The sequence below is a fragment of the Xyrauchen texanus genome, chromosome 37, assembly GCF_025860055.1.
Source record: "Xyrauchen texanus isolate HMW12.3.18 chromosome 37, RBS_HiC_50CHRs, whole genome shotgun sequence".
Taxonomy (NCBI): domain Eukaryota; kingdom Metazoa; phylum Chordata; class Actinopteri; order Cypriniformes; family Catostomidae; genus Xyrauchen; species Xyrauchen texanus.
Window position 1 is genome coordinate 23,799,343 of NC_068312.1, and position 17,152 is coordinate 23,816,494.

The 17,152-nt window shown below is 41.9% G+C and overlaps 1 protein-coding gene across 5 annotated transcripts in view; it reads left to right on the plus strand.

The window, feature by feature from the left end:
* LOC127630519 (S-adenosylhomocysteine hydrolase-like protein 1) overlaps positions 1-17,152 on the plus strand; it is a 35,988-nt gene that overhangs the window by 9,077 nt on the left and 9,759 nt on the right. For 2 of the 5 annotated variants that reach the window (XM_052108104.1, XM_052108100.1), the window contains exons 2-4: positions 14,253-14,367; positions 15,984-16,127; positions 16,955-17,055. In XM_052108104.1, coding sequence (XP_051964064.1) covers positions 14,253-14,367; positions 15,984-16,127; positions 16,955-17,055 — 360 coding nt within the window. Of the gene's footprint in view, positions 1-8,096; positions 8,199-14,249; positions 14,368-15,983; positions 16,128-16,954; positions 17,056-17,152 lie in introns of those variants that run through there. The other 3 variants (XM_052108101.1, XM_052108103.1, XM_052108099.1) reach the window with 3 other exon arrangements.

Genomic DNA, 17,152 nt, shown 5'->3' on the forward strand with positions numbered 1-17,152 from the left:
CACGGTGGTAGATCCTACCTGCTGAGATGGAGGAGTTGCTACAAACATGGCGACTGGGGGCAGCGGGGACTGCCTAAGCCCACAAGGGCCTATCCTGTGGAGCACCTATTCCAGTACAGGGTAATTTTAGTACCCTATGTGCAAGCGGAACTGCCAGTCAGAAGTTCCGCATTCCCGAGTTCTACGTGCTCGGACCTGAGAGAACACAGAACGAGACCGACTCAACCCTGAGATTGTAAAATCTCGTAAAGGTATTGGTGCAAAGCCCGCTGCTCTGCTAGGGAAGTACCATTGTCCAGTGCCCATGAGGAAGCCACACTTCTCGATGAGTGTGCTTAAACCCGCAAGGGGGCGGGCACTGCCTGGGTGTGATAGGCCAAAGCGATGGCGTCAACAACCCAGTGGGAAAGCCTCTGTTTGGAGACAGCATTCCCTTTCCGCTATCCACCAAAGCAAACAAAGGTCCATATAGGTACTAGTGTTGTCACGATACTAGAATTTCTAACTTCGATACGATACCTTGAAAAATATCGATATTCGATACCATTTTCGATACCACAGAGAAAAAAACTGCCACAATATTAAGAGGGTAGAACTGTCTAGAACATGACAATGAGGTATATTTTACATGAACAAAATGTCCTGAGGTATTGCACTTGTTCAAAAGCCTCTCAGATTGCCATACATTCAAAAACCAATAAAGTGCAAGTAAATAAAAAGTGCAATCTTTTGTATTTCCAAGTCAAATCAAATCCAATCTCAATGTCAACAAAAGATACTTAAACGTCAAGGGGGACTTCCGGGAGACTTGGGATGTCTGGCTTCATATTAAAAATATTTCCAGATAGCACTCCTGCTGTGTTCTTTATCAAACAAAACTGGTCACGGGAGCCGCGATGCACTCGCCATCTTTACATTCACTTCACTTTTGCTATTTAACCAGAGCGAATGAGAGGAGTGCGAGTGTGTGTGGTGTTTGTCAACGCGCCTTTGGAGAGAAGTGAAAGTGACAGCTCGGCTAGTATCGATACTTAGGGAAATTAGTATTGGTACCGTTCAGATATTTCAGTATCGATATTTATCGAAATATCGATATTTTTGACAACACTAATAGGTACGCAAAGCATGCACCGGACACAGCAACGAAAAGGCTGGGTCTGCCTTCTCCCGGGGCAGGGCTTGCAGATTCACTACCTGGTCCCTGAAGGGGGTCGTAGGAACCTTGGGGATGTAGCCCGGTCACGGTCTTAGGACAACATGGGTGTCTGCCGGACCGAACTCCAGGCAAGAGTCGCTGACAGAGAACACTTGCAGGTCCCCAACCCTCTTGATGGAAGCGAGCGCAATCAGGAGGGCCGTCTTCAAGGAGAGGGCTTTGAGCTCAACTGATTCTAGTGGCTCGAAGGGGGGTCGCTGAAGGCCTGAAAGGACCACAGAGATATCCCATCAGGGGAACAGGCATAGCCTGGTAGGGTTCAGCCTACGGGCGCCTCTAAGGTACCTGATAATCAGATAGTGCTTCCCTAGGGACTTACCGTCCACTGCGTCGTGGTGAGCCAATATGGCAGCTATATAAACATTCAAGGTGGAGGGGGACAGCCTCCCCTCCAGCCTGTCTTGCAGAAACGAGAGAACTGACCCGACTGTGCATCTCTGTGGTTCTTCAGATCGGGAAGAACACCAATTTGCAAACAAGTGCCACTTTAGGGTGTAAAGTTGCCTGGTAGAGGGAGCTCTGGCTTGATTGATCGTGTCTATGACAGCAGGTGGTAGGCCACTTAGATTGCGCGTCCGCCGCCGTGTTGAGGTTGCCCGGGATGTGAGTGGCACACAACGACCTGAGTCACTGCTGGATCCAAAGGAGGAGATGGCGGGCGAGTTGACATATAACGATAGCGCACGGCACCATGTCGATTTATGTACGCTATCGTATCGGTGCTGTCTGAGTGAATCAAGACGTGCTTGCCCCGTATTAACGGAAGAAACATCCGCAGGGCAAGGATTACAGCAACTCTAGGCAGTTGATATGCCAACCCAGCCGGGCCCCGTCCAGGAGCCGGCGGATGCGTGCCCGTTGCTCACGGCACCCCAACCCTGTGTGGAGGTGTCTGTGATGACCAGAATGCATCAGAACACCTGCTCTAGGGGGACTCATGTCCTCAGAAAACAGAGGCGTGCCGCAGTGCCATGCCCATCTTGGGACTCGAGTCTGAAGCCAGTGCTGAAGCGGTCTTATATGCATCAACCCCAGTGGCGCAACCGCTGCGGAAGATGCCATATGCCCCAGGAGCCTCTGGAATTATTTTAGAGGAACCACTGTGCCTGGCTTGAATAAGGTGAGGCATTTAAGCACCGACTGCACACGCTTGTTGGTGAGGCGTGCTGTCATTGAGACTGAGTCTAACTCCATGCCAAGAAAAGAGATGCTCTGAACCGGGGTGAGCTTGCCCTGTTTCTTCACCGCTGAGAACTGCTGGGTGAAGTCGTCAACAGTGTCGCTGAATAGACCGAGCTGGGAGATGGGTGTGTTGAGAAAGCGAGCTTTGTCTACCTCCCACATCTCGACCAGATTCAGGACTACCCAAGTGCAGATCTTTGAGTGCCTTGGCCTGGTGAACTTGCAGGAGGGCCATGGCATGCAGAGTGGAGGCGGCCTGTCCAGTGGCGCTGTATGCTTTGGTAGTCAATGATGACATCATCCTTCATCCTTGGAGGGGAGCACCGGGCGATCCCGTCAGGTGGCGGCGTTCTCGGGACACAGGTGGATTGCAACCACACTGTCCTGGGGGACCTCCAAGTACCCGTGGGCCACCCCACTGGCGAGGGTAGTGAGATCGGATGAGCGAGGAGGTCGGTTCCGGGCAGTGAATGGTGCCCTCCATGACCTCTTCAGCTCATCATGCACCTCCGGTAAGAAAGGAACCGGGGTGGCTGTGAGCGGCGCCTGGACCCGAGGAACCCATCATCTAGCCGTGAAGGCTCTGGGGAGGACAGAGGGTTCCAGTCCAACCCATGCTGACAGAGGCCCGGGCAAACACGTCGGCCATCTGGGCGTCATCCTCAGACTGGGCGTGTTGACTTGAAGGTGTTTGTTTTTTATAATATTATGTTTGCACGGATGACATTTTATGGCAATTTTCTGTTCACTATATATGACTTTACATGTAAGAAATGTGTAAAAATGGACATGTGAATGTGAATTTCCTGTTTACATGTAACACATTGCTACAAAAATACATTTATTGTATACATGCAAATGTACAGATCATTTTTTAGTGTACTACATTATTACTGAATTCAGTATTGACTTTTCCCAGTAAACTTTTACCTACTGTTGAAATCGGTATCTAAAAAGCTCAGTGTGATACACAATAGCATTCAGCTAGACAAAACTGACATTCTTGTATAGAGTAAGCAGTCAGTGTCAACAAAAAAATTAGAACAAAAATGAAATATGTATATAACAAACTTTTCCAGGGTTGACTGCCATGGTGAAAAAACATCTAAACATTTTGATCAGTACGGCTCACACAATGACAAAAAACTTTGGCCAATTTACTGATGCAATAACTAGGTTTTGAAGCATGAATTACTGTTTTTCTGAATTGCTAAAACACATTTCTTAAAATCTTCACCCATTTTCTCACAGCTTTAAACACAAAACAAATCTTTACAGTTTTTCTCAAATGCTAAAACACATTTCACAAATGTTTCCTCCATGTTCCCCAATGTCTAAACACAACACCATTTTCTAAAGCTACATAAACACAACCACACCTTCTCACTTCAAAACTCAAACTTTCACACCAAAAGAGCAGCTCGAAGCTTTCAAAAATGTAAACACTATACACATCATTACACACTACAGCAAAACAATTGAAAACACAATGCTCAATTTGTGAGAAGGTTCTTTGTTTCATAACTGCCAATGCATATTTTTAGAAACTTTAGAGTAATGGATCTTCTTAGATCTCTGCAGAGGATTAGGCATTTAGATTTGTGAGTTTCATATGAAGAGTATAAATCTATAGTAAATTCTGCATGTACACTACTGTAACACAACTCAATGCAAAAACAGAATCTATTGCACACAACAGTACTCTTGAAAACATGATCAGGGTGTGAAGTTTTTTTATTTACTTTATTCACACCACACACACACCACAATCACTGTGCGGCATCATGTCGCTGAGCTGCATCGGGCCACATCACCTCATCCACATCGCAGGCTATATTGTCTCTTGCCAGGCACCGCGGGAAAACGCCCTGGAATGGCTTAATCCATCCTTGGAAGGCCTCCACTGGGATGTCAACACAGGCCAGCTCCATTGTCCTTAGGAGGTTCTCTCTAGTGTATGGTTGTCTGTCATAAACCTTCCATCTCCACGATGAGAAGAACTCCTCTATAGGGTTCAGGAAAGGGGAGTAGGGTGGCAGACAGACGTTTAAAAAGTGGTTACTGTTGGTGGTTGTGGCAGGGCAGAGGGCGGGGCCAGGTCGTGATACTACACACCCGGTCTTGTATTAGGCTAATTATGCCTCCGTGAGGTTTAAAGGCTGACTGCAGAGGGCCGTGCGGGAGAGAGAGATCGTTAGCGGACATGTCCGTCATGTGTGTTTTTGTTGTCTTTAAGTTTACCATTAAACTATGATTTATATTGTCAAGCCGGTTCTTGCCTCCTCCTTGCCCATACTTTCCATTGAATATGTTACAGTGGTGAACCACTCTCTGATTTGGTTTGTTCTGTGGAAGCGTACATTGTCCCAAATGATCACATAAATGTTATGTGCGGGCCCAGGATGGTGTTGTTGGCGGTCCTGGAGGATGTCTTTTAGTTCCTCTAGGAAGGTGAGGAGACGTTGGGTGTTGTAAGACCCAAGGACAGCATGCCGGTGGACAAGCCCCTCCAAACACATGGCCGCACAAAGAGTAATATTACCCCCCCGTTGGCCAGGAACCTCAGTGATGGCTCTTTGGCCAATGATGTTACGGCCTCTTTGCCTACGTTTCTGCAGGTTGAAGCCAGCCTCATCCAGGAAGAGGTACTCATGAGGTCTGGCCATCGGCCCAACTGTAATATCTTCTGTGAAAATGTGAAAGTGCACAGGTGTTCAGAACAACAGTCAATCAGGTAGCACAGTATTGTCCAGAAGTAATGTAGGCCACTGAGCAACACAGTATGTCCACTAACTGTACTGTGAACATGGATGTATACTTACTTGCACATACTCGTAACGTAGGTCTTTGTGTCGCGCAGAGTTAGCGCTCAAAGGGAACCCTATAGACCTGTTTCATCCGCATCTTTTGGCCGGAGAACTCGGTCTATTGTGGCCAAGCTGAAATCATCAATGCTCTCAAAGTTGACATTATCGGCAATGACTTTGTCTCTGATCTCCGGAGTCTGATGAGGTTGTTCTCACGAACCATATCCACAATGAGGGTTTCTTGTGCCGCTGTAAATATGGCAACCCTCCCACCTCTATGTGGCATTCTTTCAACTCTAAAGAAAGAAACATGTGTTGTCAATTGACATGTTTTACAATACAGTAACAACTGATTTGAAACCAATAGACTACTTTCACAGGCTTGTAAAATTGTATTGTGACAAAGAAAGCAATAGAGTACAATTTATTTATTTATTTATTTTCAAGCAAAAATAGTGTGACAACAGAAAAGATACACAATAATAATAACTTATACACTTATGCTTGAAAATGGAGTGGGAAGAAGTAAAACTTATTAAACCCCACCCCAGTCTATCAAAGAATTTATACAAACAAAAAATAGCTGCTTCCTTCATCAATAATCTCAAAGAGAAAATAATAATAATAAAAAAAATAAAAAAAAGAATAATAATAATAGTAATAATAATACCTCATTTAGAAACAGTGGTTGCACAAGTCAAAACCACACATTCATACCATACATATTAATAATATACAGATATTTCCACAGGTAACAATGATAATCAAATACCAACAATGGTAGATGGAATACCACAAGAGTACATAATGATCGAACAACTACCAACAATGGTAGACGGAATACCACAAGGGTAACTAAATAATAACTAATCCAACAATCCACACAACATGAATACAATCAAACCACAATGTCATTGTAATGGAACCAGACCTTTCGTTTGTAAAGACGTTTGAAATTGTGAATGCCTTGACACTGCTTTAATTCAAGCCCCAGATTATTCCACAAAGTAACCCCACAAACAGACATAGCTGTTATGCTATGTTAATACCTGTTGTGTTGTCTGAATGCCCTGATAATGGTGGCCACGGTGAACCTACTCCGGTTTGGACGGACTCTTAGTCCTGCTTCAGCCATTGTCATGCCATGGACAATGACATGGTCAATGACTGTTGCTCGCATCTCGTCCGTAATGATGGTGCGAGGTTGTCTTGCTCTCCTTCCTGGACCTTCTCCTCTCCCTTGTTGGCCTCCTCCTCTCCCTTGTTGGCCTCCTCCTCTTCCTCGTTGGCCTGCTCCTCCTCTTCCTCGTTGGCCTGCTCCTCTTCTTCCATGGCCAGCTCTTCTCCCTCCTCTGACTCGAATTCCTCTTCCCCTGACGCTGCCATCATCCATTGTGTTTGTTTGGAATCTTCAGCAAACTGTGCACTCTGAACTTGCTTTTATACATGTGGTCACAGCATTAGCAACAAGTGTCTTCAATTTTGAGTCATTGTGTGTAATGAATGATGCCAGGTGTGTTCATTGTGTTCAAATATTGCTGACTGTGGCAAGCATTTTGCATCACATGAGCTTTCATTTGAGAATATGAGCAGAGTTCTTTTGCAACTTGTGTTTTAGCAAGGAAAAATGTGTTAAGATTTATGAGAACGGAGGATTGTGTTTTGTGAATTGTGTCTTCATGTGAAATGTGTTTATGATATTGGAAAATGATGGCTAGATTTAGTAAATGTGTTTAGACAACTGGTCATTTGGTTTAGAGGATTGGCTTTTGTGTTTTAGCATTTGAGAAAAACGGTAAACTACATTCACAAAACCTCTGACTCTTCTGGCAAAATCAAACAATCACCTCAAAACCATTTAATCTGTGATCAAAATCAAACAAGTCAATATATAAACACTACAGAGGATCCATTAGACACTTCATCAGAAAATGGAGAACACAGCATCTAGGGCATGTAGTTTCAGAATTTTTATTGTATATAGTAAGCACATTTTGCAGTTACTTTAAAAAAAATCACAACTTACAGTAGTACAGTGAATAGACTGTATACTGTAAGTACTACAAGTAATACAGTATTGAATGTCTGTATTTTCAGTACTTGCATACCGTAAAAATCAGTAGTCCAACTGCAAAACTCCAAAGAACACTAAATGAAAAACACATTTAATTCTGCCTCAGCATCACATTTTCGCATCATTAGAAACAAGTGAGAACAATTTTGAGTCGTTGTGTGTAAACGATGACAACTGTTGTAGTTGGGTTTAACTTTTGCAGGCCTTATTTACCATTTTGCAACACAAGTGCATCACAGTGTGAAATGTGTTTTAGTGAGTGAGAATGTGTTTAGAGTTTTGCAAAAAGAGTGATTGATTCGACAAATGGGTTTAGGCCACTTAGCATTTGGTTCAGTGAATGGGGTTTTGTGTTTTAGCAATTCAGAAAAACTGTAAATGTTTGGGTGATTTACTACATTTTGCAGATATGCAATAGAGTTGTGATATTCCATAAAACAGTTGTTACAATTGCACTTACAGTTTAGAGAATGCTAAGACTGTTTCAAAAATATTAGACAAAGCGATTGAGAAAAACTGTAAATATTGTTAACTTCTAATTTCTCAGGGCCATCTAGAATTATCACTATCTAGTGGTATTTTCATATTTAATGAAGTCAGGTTGTAAAGGTTTCAAAGTTTATAATCATAATAGTGGTTATACCTAGTGGTTAGAGGGAATGGTGGACAACAGAAAGATAGGGAGTGAAAGTAAACAGAGGCTGGTCAGGTTTGTGAGTGGTTGATTTATTGGTTCCCTTGTCACCTCCCATACTCTCATGTCCGCTGTAAGAACTCTGCAGAATCCTCCCTCCTCCACCCTCTTTTGTGTAGAAGTGCATCGGTGAAACACCAGTTTTAACAATACACACAGGCAGACACAGGCCAGAGGCAGCCGCCACAGACAGGGACCATGAACTATGGCTATGACTTTCCCAGGGTAAGTGCCTCATTATCCTTTCTTCCACCCTCTACAGCAGGACATAACAATAAAAGCTTATATTACTTATATTACTAGATATTTTGGGAATTAAATTTGACAGTCAGTGATTTGGGAATAAAAAAAAAAGTTTCACTTTGTTTTGTGTTCTTTATACTTTGTGAAGAACATGATCAATTTTAAGAGTTAGAAATAAAATAGTAGACACACTATTCAATCAATTTTTCATTTCACTAGAACACTAATTCAGTCTATGTCTAATGTTTTTTATACTTAAGATGCAATCCAGTTAAATTGACCTTTAAAATATCCTTTGAATTTGTCAATTGATTATTGATTTATTAAAAATCACACATTAAAATCAGCAGCCTCAAACTAGCCCCTGTAATGTATTGAGATTAAATTTAGCACTTACATCTACCTAAATACCCTTTTTTGGATGATATTAAGCTAAATCATTGTCACATAGTCAAAAGGAAATATTGTATTAATTTCGAATGTATAAGTTCTCAGTTCCTCTTTCCTTGCGTGGAAGGTTTGAGGCATCGTGCTGGTTTCTCAAAGACTGATTAAGCCTAGTTTCTAAGCCTAGACTAAAATAGATCTGCAATGAGCAATCACTGCTCAGAGTATGGTGGGGAATAGAGTCTGGCTGATATGTGTCAGAACAGAGATATTCAGGGAATAGTGACTGTTTACTAAACCTAAATGTCAGAATCACAACCAGCCACAGTCATGAGTTATTAGTAAACTGTCTTTTGACACCGTCCTTCATGAAGTCAACTTTTGGTGCATGAAGATTCACTTTATTGTCAAAGATTTAACATAATCCACAGCCTCTCCGGATTATGACTGCATTGTCAGCCTGTTAAAAATTAATTCAGTAATGTACAATTCAATCATTAAATGGACAGTGCAATGAAATGAGCTGAAACTTTCATCATGGTCCAGAGACCCAAGAGACCTTTCTGTCTGAGTCTTTCACCTGCAGAATTTTATTCCACTATTCTCTCATCACTGTCCAATTATTTCAGTTCAAAGCTCTGCCTCAGGGTCACACTCCCGCCTCACAAAGGCATTTTTTTTATCTCTTCAATTTCCTTGAAACATCAGCTGTGTGTTATGTCAACTTCACCAGCATGTCCCTGCAGTTTTGTGTCCAAACATGCATAAACTTAGGACTTGTGTGCTGTCTGGCAAATCATATGTTAGATAACAGATAAATCAATTAATAAATAATGGAACTGATAATCTTATATTGAATCTTAGATTGTTGACTGTTTTGAGTTAGGCACAGCTGTGGGTCACATTAAATCAGACTGGTATCTGAAGTCATGTGCAGTGTGTGGAACAGTTTCAGGAAAATCTCCCCATTGGAAAGGAAAATCACAAATGAGATCTTGTCAATATCAGAAATGCTTCTCCTAGAGTGAGATGAGATTAAAATATTATCTAAATATTATCTCCTGTTTCTCATATTTTTTCCCTGAGAATCTCACATGTATTTCTAGAGTTTCAGATCTTAACTGTCACACACTGTGATCAGATTTACCAAGATACCAAAATCTGCTGTCAAATGTCAGAGATTTCAATATGAACTCAAATATTTCTCTATGCCTTCCATTAATTTTATAGCTCTGTACTTGTTTATGTCAATACTGGTCTCAGTTGTGTCTATTTTTATATTTTCTAAGGATTTTAAAGGAATTGTTCACCCAAAAATGAACATTTTCTCATCATTTTCCCACCCTCATATCATCCTGTGTGTGACTTTCTTTCATCTGCTGAACTCAAATGAATTGTTTTAGAAGAATTTCTCAGCTCTTTTGGTTCACATAATGCAATGCATAAATCAGCATAAAGGTAATCCACAAGACTCCATTGGTTAAATCAATATCTTCAGAAGTGATTTGATAGGTGTGGGTGAACGAGCCAGAGGCCACGCCTGCCACGGTCAACAAGCCAGTGCCCACACCTGCCACGGTCAATGAGCCAGCGCCCACGCCTGCCATGGCCAACAAGCCAGTGCCTTGTCCGTCCCCGAGCCAGCGCCTGAAGCCGTGTCCATCCCAGAGCCAACGCCTGAAGCTTTGTCTGTCCCAGTGCCAGTGTCCTTGACCACAGACGCCATTCCCACAGCAGTGCTCATGGCCATCCGGAAGAGGAGGAGAAGGGCTCCTGCTCCCCAGTCGCTGCCAGCGCTCACGGCCAAGGAGGTCGTTCCCCAGTCACTGTCAGCACTAACGGCCATGGAGATCAAATGTTACACATTTATGTGATTCCCAGGAACACACAAACTGATAATTGTATACCTTGAATGCACTGTATGTCTCTTTGGATAAAAGCATCTGGTAAATGCATAAAAATTTAAATGTCAAATATTACAACTTCAGTGTCATGATGTAACACCGGAAAACGTGTAATCTGGTAAACGCTGTAATGTCAGAAAATCCCTGATTTAATCACTCTAAAATCACGTAAACACGTATAATGTTTACATCTTGTTGCTATACCTTGGAAACAGTGTGTCTTTTAATTTTTATGGACTCGCCCATTCACTTCCATAGTAAGTGCCTTACTGTTGTAACGCTTGTAGCTGGCAATGGCATTGGCAATGACGAATTGGACCGTGGAGCAGAGGCAGGCATGGACCGTGGAGCAGAGGTGGGCCTGGACCGCGGAGCAGACTGAGGTTTGACTGTGACATGGTACGAGCAGGCTGAGGTTCGGCTGTGACGTGGCACGGAACTGGTTGAGGCTCGGCTGCAACGTGGCACGGAGCAGGCTGAGGCTTGGATTTGACGTGGCACGGAGCAGACTGAGGCGTGGCTGCAATGTGGCACGGAGCTGACTCTGGCTCAGCTGCGACGTGGCACGGAGCTGACTCTGGCTCGGCTGCGACGTGGCCTGGAGCTGACTCTGGCTCGGCTGTGACGTGACCTGGAGCTGACTCTGGCTCGGCTGCGATGTGGCCTGGAGCTGACTCTGGCTCGACTGTGACGTGGCCTGGAGCTGACTCTGGCTCGACTGCGACGTAGCCTGGAGCTGACTCTGGCTCGGCTGCGATGTGGCCTGGAGCTGACTCTGGCTCGGCTGCGATGTGGCCTGAAGCAGGCTGAGGTTCGGCTGAGACGTGGCATGGAGCAGGCTGAGGCTCGGCTGTGACGTGGCATGGAGCAGGCTGAGGCGTGGCTGTGACGTGGCATGGAGCAGGCTGAGGCATGGCTGTGACGTGGCATGGGGCAGGCTGACTCTGGCTCGGCTGCGACATGGCCTGGAGCTGACTCTGGCTCGGCTGTGACATGGCCTAGAGCTGACTCTGTCTTGGCTACCATGACGTGGGGCAAGGTCGTGGAAGGTGGAGACGTGGATAACTGGGAAATGACCTCCGTGGTCGTGTACATGGGCAGATACTCGGAGATGGTCCCTGTGGTCGTGGGTAGAGTGGGCATGGACTGAGACTCAGAGATGAAATCCCTTCTCCTCCTCCTCCTCCTCCGTGAGGACGAAGTTGGCAGTGCAAGGCTCTGGGACAGACGAGGCTGGCAACGTTGGCTCGTTGGCCACCGCAGACATGCCGTTGACTTGTTGGCCATGGCACGCATGGGCTCATTGGTAATGACGGGATGCTGGCTTGGCAGCCATGACGTAAAACTCTGGCTCGGTGGCGGCCATGACGTGGAACTCTGGCTCGCCGTCCGCCTCCCCCACAGTGAACGTGGAACCAGTGATCTGTAGGGTGAGGTCGATATATTGAGCCAGGTTAATTGGACTGCGACTGCTAGGCATTAAGGGAGAGGTTGGCTCAATTTTTCCAAAACAAAAATTGGCTTTGAGGGTAACCTCATTGAAGTTCACCTGGCATGCCAGAGCACAAAAATACTCCACGTAATCCTCCAGGGGTTGATTCCCCTGACGAAGATGCAAGAGTCGAACTGCTGGGTCCATAATGGGCGGTCTAGTATTCTGTAACCTTGTAGCTGGCAGTCGCATTGGCAATGACGAAGACGAAGACGATGACGTGAATTGAAGAACCCAAGTACAATCGTGAAAACCCTAACTCAACACATGAACTAAACTAAACATAAACATGACTAGACTTAAACATGGCTACATATACATACATCAATACTAGACAAGAGACAATGGCAAACATGAGGGCTTAAATACATGGACATGGGGAAACATAAGCCAATGAACAAACAGAACTCTAAACAAGATAACAAGACAATAAACTAAAACTGAACTTTCTAAAATAAGAGACATGAAAAACAGTTTTCAACAATTTTTGCTTTTTTAATAAACAAGTAATGAGTCTAAATTATTTTTCGTGGTATTCAACATGATGCTGTCAATTGAGCTTAACTCATATGTGACCCAGAACATTTATTTAAATCAAACATAACTTAGAACTTCATGATGTCTCCTGAGCTAAGAAAGAGCAAGCTCTGAGCAAAACAATTTCCCATTGGGTCTCCATATTGCTTAGATTTCACAGTATGAATTGTGATGGCAGCTGCTGTTTTGCTTTGGAAAAGTTTCAAATTCATGGGTACTGCTGAATTGTCCAGCAATTTTTGCAGGGACGTGGTAGTCTTTGATCAGATCCTTGAGACATTATCCCCTGGATGAAATCTCATGTTATCATATACCACACAGACAGAAGAGCTCTGTATTTTTCTCATGTCTGCACTTGAACCATAAACAGTGTAATAGATGCTCTGATTTTTGACAGCTTATAACCAACAAGCACACACATAAATGCATTTTTTCCTGTCTGGAATTCATACACACTCAAATGATGTTCAGATGTTAAGGTCACAGGATGGAGGATACCTCAGTTAATGTTGGTGAACAGAACACAGCTGTTTTTTCATCTGTTTTTTTTTTTTCAGCCACTCTGGCTGCCAGGAAAGTGAAGCAACAGTGACAGTCTATGTTTGGTTACATATAAATCCAAATGATTTAGGATGATTTGCTGTACATTTTTTCACTGTAAATATGGGTCTTCATATGCTTTGATGCAGAGTGTCTGACGATCCATGTCAGTGGAATAGACTTCTGTGTATGAAGGAATGATAAATCTGGTCTACAGAAGGAGTGCAGTCAAAAATAGAGCTCTGCTTCAGTGGTTTAGCTGCACATTAGTGGTAATATCGAATAGTCTGCCTTCAAACCCAGACCCAGTTACACCAGCCCTCACTATCCTCTCTTCCATTTCAGACAGATAGATCGTTCATACATCAGGTTTTTACCATGTTATGTAAAACAATTATTAATCTGTCTTATGGTGTTATATGGGCTGTGATTTCAGCACATATGACTTTGTATGACTTACACTACTAGAACAAATTCTGATGATTTTTTGAGGTACAGCAAATATAGCAGCTTATTTGAAAGTCGTTGCTCTACCATCAGTCAGTTTTACCTGCATCCTTCACAAAACAAGAATGCACACAAATCCACCAGCTTTAAATCAGTAAATAACCACACATCCCATGAATATTTAAAGTTTTGCATTATTAAAATATCTGAAATGACACTGAAATCCCCTGATGAGATATCTGTTCCCCACATCTGTTATGTAATTGTCAAGTATTTTAATACAGCAGTGAGCGGATACTGTTTTATAGCTGCCTTTTGGCTTTATTTAGACCATGTACAAGCCATGCTGTTCTCTAGAGTATTGTAATGTATTTAATTTTCTGTAGTTTTATTTCAAATTTATACCAACAAACAAAGGGATTTTTAAAATTATGGGCTAAAATAAAAAAGGCAATGAACACTGGTTAGATTAAATTCTTGCTTAACAATGTAAATGTACTCCATTATGGTGTAATACTTTATATCGTATTACCATAAAGTAACTGCAGTCTTGCTTTAATTATCAGCTACTTTGGTGTGTAAAAAGGCGGTTTAATTCTTTGGATGCTGAATTTTGCAAATGTTTTTATTCTGCACTGCTTTAAAGTTATGTACAACAAAAACACATGTTCATGTTTTGATCTCTTCCCCCATCCTCTCCTTTTCCATACCTACATCTTACTGCAGCAGATTCAGTTTGCTAACCAAGAGGACAAACAGGAGTTCAGCAAGTTCCCTACAAAGACCGGGCGTCGCTCCTTGTCTCGCTCCATCTCTCAGTCCTCCACGGACAGCTACAGCTCAGGTCTGTGCCACAGCGACCCTCACCACAGGCCAGGCATAGAGCTGATACACACACACACACACACACACACACACACACACACACACACACATGCACACCCACATGCACATATCAATGTACAGTGGCACGGAAAGTATTTACATTATAAAACAAAATGTCAAACTAATTGGCATTTATTTTAAAGGATAGCACAAGTACCCTTTTCAAACTAAATATTTAAATAAAAGTGAAAAAGTCAAAGATTTGGACACTCTGTGATGAACTACACCTGTGGCTAGTCTGATACCAGGGAACTGGCTTCTACATCCCCCCAAAATTACCTCATAGTTAGTTAGATAATTAAAAAAAATTAAAGTCAAGTTAATTATGAGAAAAGATTTGTATTTTTTTGCAGATGGCCCTTGGTTTGATATTTTATCTAATGCAATGACATTCATACATTTTAATTCACATATTTTATGTGGCTTAAGTGTCCAAAAAAAAAAAGAAGCATGATCATATGCAGTTCATTGGAAAAGTGACATAAACTGCAAAAGTCAATTAATGTGGTGTAAGTTGTTAAATAAATCTATAATAAATGGTGACACTTTAAAATCAGGTCACATTTGTTAAAATTAGTTAACACAATTAGTTTACATAAACTAAAAATGGACAATTATTTTACAGCATTTATTCATTTTGTTTAATGTTAATTTTAACATATACTAATATTTTTTTTAAATCAAAAGTTGTATTATTATTATTATAGTTGTATATTGATAATTGTTTGTTCATGATACCTTATGCATTTACTAATGTTAACAAATGGAACCTCATTGTAAAGTGTTACCAGTTTAATGTATACTGTACATTGTAGGTCAAAAAACATATTTAGTATGTAAAGTGATTTGTATTAAGTTTATAGCAAAAACTTTTCATCAGCTAAAAAATAATTGTGACTAAAACTGTTTATTTCTTGTCCATGCTCGTTGTTTATTGTGTGAAATAATCCCAGGCCAGTATAAATAGAGCACTACAGACCTTTTGTAGCATTGGCCCTGGATAAGACAAATTCACATTCCTAAATAGTTCCAAAGAAATACAAAAAGTGAGGGATAAACATTCCTATGTTTGTGACAGATGGACCCCCTGCTTCAAAAACAGCAGACTGCTCACAAACAGACATTACAAAATTAGTTTGCAAGATCAGAAGAAAATGTCCATGGATTGTATTTTTATCAACTTCAAAAACTGTTATTACAATGCATTTAAATGTAAATGGGAAAATTTATATTTTAGGTCCTTGGCACCATAACTTTAAAAGATTTTGCTTAAAGTTTTTCACATTTTGCCTTCACTAATATTCTATTTAGTCTCTCTGTAAAAATGTTGTCATAAAAACGGCATGTATAATAATTACAAAAGAATTGCTAATTGCTTTTTAAAATAGATGGGAGTATAGCATGTCACACCACAGGACCTGTCAACTTTCCAAAAGTAAAAATTCATTTTGTGAAATTGTTTTCATATAAAATTAAAAAATGTAATTGCTTGATTTGATATGATTAGTGTGAAGTTGATATGCCATAATCATAGTTGAATGCATTGTTGTTTTTCTCCAATGTAAATTATTGTAGCGGCCTCGTACACTGACAGTTCAGATGACGAGACGTCTCCTCGTGAGAAAAGCCAGGTCAACTCAAAGGGCAGCAGTGACTTCTGCGTCAAGAACATCAAACAATCTGAGTTTGGTCGGCGGGAGATTGAGATTGCAGAACAAGGTAAGGAGATTCACTCCTTTATATTAAGTGTTAGGATTTCTGACCTGTCCTTTGTAGGAACATGTTGGTTTCATGTGATTGCAATAAGATGCTGCACTTGTATAACCATTACTGTATGCAGATCTATTTGACAGGGATAGTCATCATTTACTCACGCTCATGTTGTTCCAAACTCATGACTTTCTTTTTCCTGTGAAACACAAAAGGAGATGTCGGGCAGTATGTTAGCATCAGTCACCATTCTCTATCATTGCATCGTTTTTCCAAACAATGAAAGTGAATGGTGACTGAGGATGTCATTCTTCCTAGACTCCTTTTGTGTTCCATGGAAGACAGAAAATAATACAGGGTTGGAACAACATGAGGGTGAGTAAATTATGACATAAGTTTAATTTTTGGGTGAACTATCCCTTTAATGTAAACACATTGGCAAAACCAGAGCTCGGCTGATATTCTGTCATCTTTTGTGTCATAGTCAAGTTCTGTAAATTAATGTTAACAGTTTATTCAAGTATTGTTGTCTCAAGACATCTGTTGTACCTGTTGTGCACAAACACAGGTGTTGAATAAGTGCTGTCAAGCTGACATGGTTCGGTAACAGCTGCTGCTGTCAGGAACAATCAATGGTCTCCATTCAGTGGCCTGGTTTTGTCTTTTTTGGGTCACGAGCTCAATGTATCCACCACAATCAATTCACATTTAAAGTCTTTCCCACTGTCCTTTTGAAAGTGTTTAAACCTAATAATGATATATATGATAATGATAATGATAATAATGACATTTTTGCCCTCATACCTTTAATAACAATGTACCCTCTCAATCCACAGATATGTCTGCACTAATTTCCCTGCGGAAGCGAGCCCAGGGCGAGAAACCCCTCGCTGGGGCTAAAGTGGTTGGCTGCACCCACATCACTGCACAGACTGCAGTAGGTTCATTTCTACTAGCTCTGCAGGGCCACACGTATATTCAACCTTCTCTCAACCTAAAACAATAGTGTTTGATTTTAAACCTATTATGTTTAT